This window comes from Lissotriton vulgaris, chromosome 11 (genome assembly GCF_964263255.1).
Source record: "Lissotriton vulgaris chromosome 11, aLisVul1.2, whole genome shotgun sequence".
In the NCBI taxonomy this organism is placed as follows: domain Eukaryota; kingdom Metazoa; phylum Chordata; class Amphibia; order Caudata; family Salamandridae; genus Lissotriton; species Lissotriton vulgaris.
In genome coordinates this window covers 997,692,220-997,704,409 of record NC_141699.1, presented here as the reverse complement: position 1 = coordinate 997,704,409, position 12,190 = coordinate 997,692,220, and the positions used below count along the sequence as shown (strand labels likewise).

The 12,190-nt window shown below is 42.5% G+C and overlaps 1 protein-coding gene across 1 annotated transcript in view; it reads right to left on the bottom strand.

Moving 5' to 3' along the window:
* Positions 1 to 12,190, bottom strand: part of ACAP2 (ArfGAP with coiled-coil, ankyrin repeat and PH domains 2) — a 320,820-nt gene that overhangs the window by 197,082 nt on the left and 111,548 nt on the right. Inside the window, exons 5-6 of the mRNA XM_086944277.1 lie at positions 5,484 to 5,542; positions 1,827 to 2,010 (exon numbers count right to left, since the gene is read on the bottom strand). Of these exons, the coding sequence (XP_086800403.1) occupies positions 1,827 to 2,010; positions 5,484 to 5,542 (243 nt within the window). The remainder of the gene's footprint in view (positions 1 to 1,826; positions 2,011 to 5,483; positions 5,543 to 12,190) is intronic.

Genomic DNA, 12,190 nt, shown 5'->3' with positions numbered 1-12,190 from the left:
AAACAGAATACTGAATATGTTCCAAAAAGCAGACTGTTTGTAAACTTTGTGCTTCTGCTCGGTCCCTAAAATATTAATCTTTATCCACCAAAAAATATTCTTATTTTGTCTGCACAAAAGGCCTTCGATTAGGTCCCTGAAATTCTCTTCTGGCACCAACTCCTAATTTTATTTTGCTCTGAAATATTAGATTTCCAATGACATTAAAGTAACGTTTGTATACTCTAAAGAAGACTCAAAGAGAAGGACGACATTAAAGCTGCAGTTTGGGATTTTTGCCTTCAATAGAAGCAACCCAAACTGGAGGTGCTTCTGGGTAATTTCAACATGCAAATATTGCTGAGATGCTATTGGGTCGGGTTAAAAAACAAGTGCCAATTGTGATGTGCTTTGATTTAAATACTGATGCAAACAGCATTTACACACACAAGAGTTTCCTCTGCAATAAATGTTGGATATCAGGTAATGGTTTTTAGGTACAAAAAGTAAGTCACTGAACAGCAGATGTCAGTTGACTTTATGATACTAGGAAGAACTGGAAATTCAAGAAATTCCCCTCCCGAGTGTAATCAAAATAGAATGGCAATGTGTGACAAGCTTGATCAGCAGCACTCTTGTAATGCCAGGAAATGTAATCACCTATACAAGTAGTCTGATGCCACTATGTGCCGCCAAGACTTGCATCTGTAGTAAACAAAATGCACAAAAAAAGCCTTCATTTCATATATTTTAAATATACATTCCTATAGATGGGCTTCACCTGTGTGTATTAATGAATTCTACATATACCATGGTGAAATTGTTAAACTTCAACCATACAAAGAACGTGATACGACAAAGGATTACATTGTGGATAATGTTAAAGCTGACAGAGAGGAGACCGGAGATAGAAACATTCAGCTGAAGAAGGTTTTTTTTTTAATGACCTGGGTCATTGCTTATGATTGGTTAGCAGTTTGGCTTGCGAGGAAAGTCATGGAGAGGTTAGAGTCAAGACAAATATCCAACGATTTCACCTCAGTGTGCAAAGTTTAAAAGAATTTGTCATTCTTGAGATTGGCAAGCAGCTCCTCATTTAATCTATGGTTGTGTGGGCTTTTGATGAATAGATACTCAATTTCCTCAGGTTAAGCTTCAAAGGAGTGACAGAGGTTCAATTTTACATTTTTAGATGACAGGTTTTCATAGAGGTCACATCCTGAATTATTGAACTCTTCAGGTAGATTTGCATATCATCTGGGGATCTCCATCTTCCATCATAATTCTGAGAAGGTCCTAGTAAAGATTTACAAGCACAAGAGCTAAAATTGATAATTGAGGAACACTGCAGATTGCCAGTGCACATCTTTGAATGTACGATATCAAATCTTAAACATCTGTTTTCAGTTGGTCAGAAAGAAAGACAACCATTACAATGCAACATCTACTATGACCCTTAGTGATTCTAGAATCTCCAGTAGACTTTGGTAATCAATCGTGTTGGCCACCCCTGAGAAGCCCTTGCAGCAAGAAAGAGCATTAGCTTAATTAGGGATAACTTTGCAAATACTCCGTTAGTTACTCTCACATCCACTGGTTACAAAGTGTCTAGAAAAGAACTCTCATAATTTCTGCTTCAACCCCTTAAAAATGACTGACAATTCAATTATAATTTTCAGGTCATCAAAGCTCTCGTATTGTAAAACGGCACTGCCCGCTGCATAATTTCTTTGCTTTAATACAATACATTGAAACTTTCAGAACTGAAACCTATTTTAGAAGTTCCAGGTCAAACATATGATTTTTATAGAGAACGCTGTGAGTACTCATTTAAAATGTACACTTACTTGAAGGACGTAGTCCAAAGCTATGTGCCGGAAGCATTTTCTTGTTGCGATTAATATGTTTGTTGCCTCCTCCACCTCGTGAAGTTTTGTTCTTTGAACTTGGGCATTCTTAACAAGTGCGTTTTCTTTTTCTTCACTGACCTTATCAAACTGCTTCTTTGCATCTTTGAATTTTCGAAGATCACTAAAGGAAAAAGTACTTATTGTAACCAACATAATATTTGTAATGATCACCCAACGTAGGACATATTTATGGTAAAATAAATATGAAACAGTAGACCATTGACAAAATGAGAAATATATTATGAATTTCTTTAGAGCATAAGACGGCTTGCTTAATCTAACCATGTGCAATGATTATGGGATTTATGCAGCACAAAAACATATGTACAAATGGAAGCTTAAATACGCAATCAAAACAAAGCATTGGATACAAGTTGAAATCACTGCAACCACAAGACAACCCAGGCATAAAAATAGGTACCAAGGTAAAAAAATAATAATAATAATGTTAACGAAATGAAACTGTGACGGAGGCGAAGGCAACACATACAACAACTACCACTGAACTGCAGTGATTCAACTATAAGTATCTACTTCAAACATAGCAAATATTCAAAGGACAAATCTATTGTTAGAGAATGAGGAGGACTTGCATCACCTGTAGTGGTGACATGAGGGAATATTTGGACTAGTGAAAGATGGCGAGAAGTGATATACATGGCCTGGATTTGCCACAAGAAACCTGAAAAGATGTGGGGATTTGGCCGGAGCGAAGAACCCTACCATGACAGGAGGTAGTTGGACTGAAAAGGGTGGGGGTCAGCAACACATAAGGTACAAGGGAAAAGTAGTCTTAAGGATGACACAACAGATAATAATGGATATTAATGGCTCCAAATGATGCATAAGATGTAACAGACTCCTGGTTATAGTGGGAAATATGTTTTCTGGCACTTAATAACAGAAATGTATCTGCATTGAATAAAGCCAATAATAGGTTTTTAAAATAAGTTAATTAATGCAATACCCTCCAGTGAATATGTGCACATTTGCCCATTGTACAGCCTTGCAGTTCTCGACTATACAAATGTTCCCGAGTATAAATAAAGTTCATGCATTAGGCCTAGCAGGCTTGCCATGGTGTCTTTTTAATACACTCAATACACTTCCTAGCCCAGTTAGTCATTCTGGAGCATGGGCAATCAATTGAGAAGCAGCATACTAGTTGGCCAGTTGCACACCCCACATTCGTATGAATATTTATCTGAGCTTTAGTGCAATATTTGTTTAGCTAAATAATATACAATGTTTTTGTAGAACCAGTGCTGCAAGTATTTTACTGACTAGACAGTAATGGAGCCAAGACCCCTTTGTTTTTGGGAGATGCTTTGATTTTTGTTGATCAGGACATCAATGTCTTGAAAGATATTAATATGCAGGGTCTATTCTAGGAGTAAATACAAGGGCCTGCCTGTGGAAAGTGGAATCTGAAAGTGAAATTGGTTAGCAAAGCAAACCTTCCTCTACTAGCACGAGCCAGAAATGTGAGAAAAAGTGAAGTTTGGAGGTCAGTCACTTCTCCACGTCATTTGAAGGATACTGCATCGCGAAAGTGAGTCTCAGATAGTTAAAAAAGTATCCGAGACACATTCCTCGGTCTCAAATCTTTACAGTCTGTGTGCATGGACTTTCTTTATGAAAGAATTTAACAAAGACAACCTTCATTTTCTATGTCCTTCCTCATCCATTTCTTCACACATGGAATGGGGAATTGAACCTCTACCCAATGGCACAGTGTTTATTCTTTTCAATATTTGATTAGTAACAGAAGTCCATCATCCAGGAACACTTCATGCCACACCAAAAGGTACCACAGGTTGCCACGTTAACCTGAGGTTTACTTTGAGAGTGTTCATAGTTTCTTTATATCAGAAAGCAGCTGAGCACTTGCTATTCTTTGCTCCAAGTTAGCAATACTATGACCACTCTCCCGCAGTGAAGAGCTCAGAAAGGTACCTTCCATTCTGATGGAGACACTCAGCTTACAAATAGTATCTCAGGTAAGAAGATGAACCAATGGGAAAAGCAAGCAGTTAACATAGATCGGTACTGAAGCATCAAGGCTTAGTGGCCAGATTATGGAGAATACTTGTGGATCATAAATACAGAAATATCTGGGCCAGAAGACACTAAAATGGATTGATGTGGGCTAATGGGTGAGAGGTTCTATGCAACCAGTTAAACGTGCACATTTTACTGGTACTTGTATACCAAGCTGAAAAAACTAGCAAACCCTATGAAGGAAACCGATCATTTTCCCAACAAATGCAACTAGGCATAGCTAAATAAAACAATTAGTTAAAAGCCTTTCTTATCCTCATGTTAACGAAGTGCAAGAGCCTTAACAAAGAATTTGATCAGAAAATAGCAACCCTAATAGATACCACAATAGCAAGGCCTAATAGAAGGGTTTTTGTAAGATTCCAATACACCCACTACCCACTTCAGAAAAGTCAGACATGAGAAGAAAGTATTATTTTCTTTGGGCAAAGTCCCAGAATCAACATAAATATTGAGGAGGTGGGCATAGACTCAGAATCATATTTGTGCCCAATGCTATCTCTTTGATCACGACTGGTTCCCCAGCCTCTAAATAAGAGAGGGGAACAACGAAAAAAGCAGACAGAGAATCTACCAACTTTTTTAGACTGCCCATTTCTCATCCAACATGGAGGGGCTAATTATGACACCGACTTGGTCATGGGACCAACTGACACCTGGTTGGCGGTCCCGACCGACTGATTTCAAAGCGACCGAACACAGTTCGGTCAAATGGTCCCTTTCCTCAATGGGACCTTGTGTTACGGGCGTAAATTGGTCGTAACACAAGTTCATCCCTGCACCCTATGGCAGGTACCTCGAAGGGCCTGCCACAAGGTGCAGTGATCAACAGGGGACACCATAGGTGCCGCCTCGGCCTCCAACCAGAGGCCGTCCACCAAAGCGGGCCCTGCTGTGGGCACCCAAACATGCTCTCCAACACGGTTTCCATGTCGGACAGGCTGGCATGAAAACCATGTCAGATAAAGTGCATTGTAATCTCAAGCGCGGAAAGGCCTGCCTTGAGATAACAGGCCGGATTCCGACTGGCCAAGTGGCTCTACGAGCTCATCAGAAGCCAGCCCAAATGACCAGCCGGTTTACTTTCGGGCCACCTCCAACATAATGAGGCTGTCGAAAAGTAAACCGACCAGCCCATTACAATGCAGCTCAAAAGGCTCCGACCAAAAGTCTGAGCCTTTACTGGCGTATTGTAATCGGCCCCGAAATGAGGTCCTAAGCCTCTTAAATCGATTAAGAGAGAGGTACAGTGAAAAATGTTAAAATCTTATTTGGATCAACGAGAAAATGTTTTACAATTTTCACTATTTCTATAAGGGAAACATGACGTCTTTCTGCTGTACTCTCTTTTGGAATGTATTGCATTCATGAAAAAAATGCAGCAACAGAATATTGTAAGTGAACTTGAGGAAGAATGTACAACAGTCTGTAATTCTTAAAATAAATATACCATGACATTTAAATACATACACAACTTCATTGGTAATGCCAGCTAAAACACCATATCTGTTTCCACAAGAAAAATAAACTTACTCCTTAATAAATATCTGGAGCTGTGTTTTAATGGATCTCTGAGCTTGATCAAACAGGATCTGAAAGGAAATTGCAAAGTTACTTTTCAGACAACTAACTGAAACTTTAGTTTAACCCATTACTATGACTTTTATGCAACAACTTGTATGCATAAATGACAAAGAACATATTTCATAATTGTACGATAGCCCCACGATCTGTATAACCGGAAAATGATAAAAAAATGTTTTACTTAAATACACCTTAATGATCCCGAAAGGCGTTAAAAAAAAAAAAACGTTATACTGAATAGGTATGGCAGTGCAATGTTCCCCATTACGTATTTGTGAAAGCATATGAGTAAAAAAACAAAAAGTAAAGCACAAACTTGCAATGCAAACAGACATTACAGCATTGTGCCGAAAAGCAAAAATTCAATAAAAAAAGTTTTTTTAAACTAATACAAAGAAATACTGAAAGTGTTAACAAGTGGCAAAAATTCAACGATTACGAATGGACCTTCATAAGTTATATCTTTATGCTCCTTCTAAATATTTAACAGATACAATTATATCATTTATCGGCATGTTCGATCGATTCAAACACTGGTGCGACAAATCCCACCCCTATTCTGGAGACCCAGAAACACTGATCTACATTAATAAATTAAGCATCCATACATCATCTAAATTAGGGCCTCATTTGATGTTAAAGGTAACATTTCTGGATTTATTTAGCAACACAATTTGACAAAGCCAATAGGCCTTGCTTTTATAATTTGAGTACCCATTTCTTTTCTCTGTCAATATTAATCTATAAAATATTCTTAAATAAACTAAAACAAAAAACATTTTAAAACACTGGAGGAAAAAGCAAAACACGTATATCAAAACTGTACATTGAATGCAATGTTTTGAATCTTTATAAATGGCATGGTTTGTTTTTCAGACACTTTTCACAGAGGAAACACTGAAATGTGTTGTTTTAAACACAAAAAAAGAGAGAGCGCTTGCAGATGTCTAATTGGGTTTGTTGACATTTAGTGTACTGCAGCAGACCAGGGAGCAGATTTATGGACCTCCCAAAGAAGTGTTATGCCAAGTACCCCTTTTCCCTATGACACCAGCTGAGTTAATCTGCAGATGGTACTTCTCCCAGTGCCATAAATGCCCATGGGCCAAATCACAGGCTATAATGCCATATGTGGAATAAAGGAGATAAATAAAAACAACCCTTACAGTCTGCTCTCTAGACAATCCCAGGATACAATACCTGTTGCTGTGCTTATACAATCAAGCTGGGAAGGGTGGGAGGAAAGGTGTATTTCAGGGAGTGATACATTTCGAGGGTGAAAAAGCACACAAGAGAAAGAGCTATAAAACACATGCACTCTCATTGAGTGCTAAATAAACAAGCATTTGCAATGCAATAGGTCTCGCAGTTACAAGTTTGAGCCATTGGCATTGTAAATAATACCTTTTATTTATGTTTTTAAAACAAAAGGCATTATTATTTTTACTTATTTATTTATGCAAACATAAGAAAAACATTTTTGGCAATAAATATAATAAATATATAGATATAAAGTATACAAATATGAAATAAAGTAGTGGCCAAGCAGCCTAGGAAGACCATTCCTGGCACTGCACTGCACTGCACTCCTTAGATGGTGCATGCAAAATTCCAACCCTCCCAGTCCAAGCAGCCAGTGGATGAAGTGGGCAGATCCATGGCCATTCATGTATGCTTTGGTGGGCAGGAGCCTAAACGGCATGAACAGATGAATGCAGGAAGGGGATGCATCAAAACCCCACCTACATACACACAAGTATTTTTATTATGATTTATTTGGGGGGAAACATGAGACTGGCATAAAACCTAAGCACAGATAGTCCTCCGCAGGTGCTGCCCCGAGAATCTGGAAGAGCATTCCCACAGCCCTTAGAACATCAAACTGTTAGATAACCTTCAAGAAGCAGTTGAATGATTCCTTATTAAACTGTCCATTGTGCTCACACTGGATCAATCTTCTGAGTCTACGGCACCATATATAACTTTCAAGAAGAACTAATGCAGCAAAAGTTAAGCTAAAATAACCCTTTCTTCCTAAAATGAACATGATGAAACCAAAGATGTAAAGCAACTCTTGGCAATAAAAACTGCACTCTGCTATATTTGTATACACTCGTATTATTTGTAGATATATAACTTGGATGCAGGGAGGTATGAAATTGTATACAGGTCTGAGGATATGTAAAGTGGTCTGTTTATTAACAATCAGGGCAGGGTCAGGCCCGTTAACACTCACGCACACATGCCAGCACGGGGTGTGAGGCCGATCACGCGCACATGCCAGCAGGGGGGGTGACAAGCATGTTCACACTCACGCACACATGCCTGCTGGGGGAGTCAGGCAGGCTCGTTCACACTCACACATATGCTACAGGGGGTTGTCAGGCTCGTTCACACTTACGCACACATGCCAGCTGGGGGCGTCAGGCTCGTTCACACTCACACATGCCAGCGGGGGGTGTCAGGCTCGTTCACACTCACACATGCCAGCGGGGGGTGTCAGGCTCGTTCACACTCACTCACACATGCCAGCAGGGGGGTGCCAGGCTCGTTCACACTCACTTACACATGCCAGTAGGTGGGGGTGGGTGCCAGGTTCATTCAAACTCACTCACACATGCCAGCACGGGGTGTCAGGTTGATCACGTGTACATGCCAGCAAGGGGTGCCAGGCCGATTACTCTCACATGCCAGCAGGGGGTGGGGAGTGTGTCTGCCAGGGGCACCCACCTTCCTACACAGCCACAGCTGGCCGGTAAGGATCGCCAGCAGGAACATTGTGAGCAGCAGGGCCGTGTGTTTTCCATCCTCGTGGCCGTGCAAGGGCTGATCTCTGCCAAGGGTCACCGAGCAGTGCGGGGCTACGCGGGGAAGAGGCACAAAGCAGTCAAAGGGGGAGGAAGGTGACTGAAAGGGCAGGGAGGAAGAGAAGAGGTGGTCGAAGAGGAGGCAGGGAGAGGAGGGGAGAGAGCTGCGAGGGAGGAAGAGAGGGGGCCACAGCGGGTGGGAGAACCTGAGCGTGGACTGAAACGCCAGAGGAAGGGAAAGCGAAAGCACGCCTTGCGCACGTTGATGGGGACGAGAACGCGTGCACTGGCTGGGGGCAGCTGGTGCGTGTGTGTTTGTTAGAGCAGGTCACGTAGAACTTGGCCAAGCAGGCGCTGCTGGAGTTCAGCAGGTGAGAGCGGGCCGAGTCACAGATCCTTTATGCTGTCCCTGGGGGAGGGGGGGGAGGGGGGTGGGGGGGGTGCGGGGGGGGGGGGGTGGTGATAGCGCGACGGCCTAGGAGTGCAAGGCACACTACACGTGTTGTTTAGAGCAACATAGCAGAATGGCTAGAGTGTGGGATTTTGAAGCTGGGGAACCCAGTTCGAGTCTCTGCACCGATCCTCAAACATCCGGTGATTCTGGGCAAATCGCCTAGCTCCCTGCGCCTTAAAAGGAATGGGTCCGCTTGTTCACGCTTGAATAAAGAAGGCAGTATAGGGCGCCCCGAGCACCAACCCTCCCGTTCGCAAGGCGCTATTAGCGGGTGTAGCACGGCATGTAGAATGGCGGAGCGCGCATAAGGCTTGCACCTGTTTCAATGTACACATTGAAATGGTGACTGCTGTAGCTCATAAGGGCACTCCACTGTTCAGGCCATGGAACACGACACGCTAGCACGTGGTCCTCTACTTTGGGCATTGCGTGGTTTACGGCTTGAAGACCAGTATCTCTTGTTTTAGCCTTACCTGGATAGCTGTTTCAGCCGCACCCTCCAATTAAGTCTAACATAGTCGACTGCTTTGTTGACGACGCGCTCTCTCTGGTGCGTTCTGGTTGACGGCTCGGAGAGATATCTTCAGTTAATTGGTAGATGGTTTGTTTGACAGCGTCCTCTACTGGATCAGTGGCATTAGTGATGGAGGCATGTATAATGCCTTTCACAAGTTGAGCTCCTTCGCTCTCCTCTATCAGGACCGCAGCGCTTTAACTACAGTATAAGTGACCTCATGATCAGATAAGACCCTCTAAGAGCTGCCTGGTTTGAATTGTAGGCCCTGAAGTGTTTCAATGATGCCTTTAACACTTTGATAGAGCTTGAGTTGGGAGAGGCTGCCATCCTTTTTGAAGTGCTTATAAATGGACTCTTGAGTGGCTGCTATTGTGGTCTATCTGTGTGGGCATCTCAAGTAATCCTACGGTGTACAGCGCTATATGAAGGATTTCTTTCAGCTAAACTGTCTGCCAGGACCAGCGCTGTAGGGCTGGTCGGAGAGAAAACAGAGAGAAGGCGGAGCGTGGACAGAAAGTGAAAGCACGCCATGCGCGCGTTTAGGGAGACGAGAACGTGTGCACTGGCTGGGGGCGGCTGGTGAGCGTGTGTGTATGTGTTTTTGTTGTTAGCACAGTTACTGCATGCAGCTGGCTTGCGTGGACGGAAGGGAGACAGGAGATGTGCACATCGCACGTGTTCACGGGCGCGTTCACGACCTCCATTCGCCCTGCGCGTGCCCAGCTCTTGTCTCCCTTCAGAGGCAAGTCAGCAGCAATAGATCTCGCTGGCGACAGAGCTTTGGCGCTGCGTCACCAGGCGAGACCTAAAAAGAATACATTGTGAGCAGTGGAAGCCAATCAAAAGGATTCCAAAGAACTGTGCGCCAGGGGAGAGACGAAGAAGAAGAGGAAGGCAAGTTATTGAATAAGAAAAAAGCAAATAAGAGTGACAAAAAACTAAATCAAGGGTAAGCCATGTGAGAGGAGCTGTAAGACAACTAAATTAACTACAGATCTTTTGCAATACGCATGCATGAACGAATTCCTTCATTTGTACCAGTGAACCCCACGGGCACATACTTTAGTGGACCGGGTCTCTTGTTGCCAGTCCCACGGGCGCAGTACGATCAGATTCATTTAAAATGAAAAAGGGTCTAGACTTTCAGGCCTTGAGGTCCACCCATGTCCAAGAACTGATACTGCAGTGTAAAATTGCATTAAGCCAAGGGCATAACACAAGCCCTCACAGTACCTTTGATGCAGGGTGGTTCCCACCCATCAGCTGTCCACTTTTGGCATAAAGCCTATGGATATCCATGAGCTACAGGAGTATGTGGGGGACTAAACCACATTTTGCAGGGTGGCCCCATCATTTGGTGCTACAACACAGAATTAGGCTGTAGCTTAGCCAGGGTAGCAGGTCATTGCAGGAGGGTGGTACATGCCGCGCACCAGAATGACTAGTAGTTGTAAGGAGTGGAACAGGGACTGTAGACATGGCATTGACCAAAACCTTGAATAGGCAGCCCAGTGGACTTCATTGACAGGACTGGAAGGTGTCAGTGGGTCACACAAGCTCTGGAAGCAAGACATACTGTGTGCAGTCACAATGTTCACTGAATCAATTCTTCTCTTTATCAAGGGACTGGCCCTATTCACTCCTGCCTCAGTTCCTTCTGCTATCCCCAGAACAGACCTGCTCAGAACAGATAAAAAAACACTGCTTTGTCATCAATAATTGTCAATCCTTCCTTCTGTCTGTCGTTGTGCTGCATGGTCCCTGCCTGCAGTGCTCTTTGTGGCCCAGGGCAGCCTGAATCTTTAGGAAGGAGAAAGAGAGCTTCCTTTTCTATGCCCATGGCTGGAAGATGAATCTGTTCAGTGAGACAATACTGCAGCTCTGAGAGGCCTATCTTTGCCCATAAGTCAAGTAAGAGGGGACACAATGAATGGGAGATGCTCTCCACTAAGCCTTACAGGGTGCCAAGGTTGGCATCTTTGTGGAAAAATATAGTCAGTTGCCTCATTCCATGTGAACAGTGTCCTGCAACGCTCAAACGTCACTGTAAATTTCGTGCATTCCAATTTGTAAAAATGTGTGATTTAAAAAGTATTCTGCACATGTCTTTTAAATACTTATTCAAATTATGTATAGAACACTCTAAAATGTTGACACATTGTAGTGCAGCCATGCATTTGAACAAGCATTGGGAAAGCCAACTGATCTTACCTACGAGTGCTATTGACTTTAGCAATGATTTGTAGCCATGTTGCACAGCAGCGATTGAAGAAAAAAATATATAAAAGTACTCATGAATTTTATTTCTGAACAAGGTTTGTATACCGTCTATATTGTATATTAGCCTATTGTAATGTTTAGTTTTGTAAAGATAGACCTTGAAAACCTTTCAAATGACTTCCTGTGGCTTAACTGGAAAAGTTCAATGAAGAACTGAGTCATATTTTTTTTCCAGTGTTATATAGTGCAAGCTTGACCCGAAGGTATCAGGTATCCAAGCGCTTTACACGAGCACCAGTTGTGTTACAAAAGGACGCATTCATCTTTTTGTCAGGCACGAGGAGATAAAGATATTTCCCCCGAATCAAAGGATAGTATGAATATGGACTACTATCAGGTACCAAAGTTCTTGTTTATGAAAATGCTGGCTAAAAGAATAGCAGTGGCCTCCTGACTATTCAAAAAATGTGGGCAAACTCTATGAATCTAGAGAAAGTTTCTACTTGTGCACATATCCTGACTTCAATAGCGTACTCGTCTGTTTTCATCTTATGTGCCTATCCCACAGGCTAAATCTAAGAGGACCTCTGAAGTGGTCATGCTGGTCCCTACTCCCCACATCATTGAGGAAAAACACTGCATATGTGTTCAAGTTGCT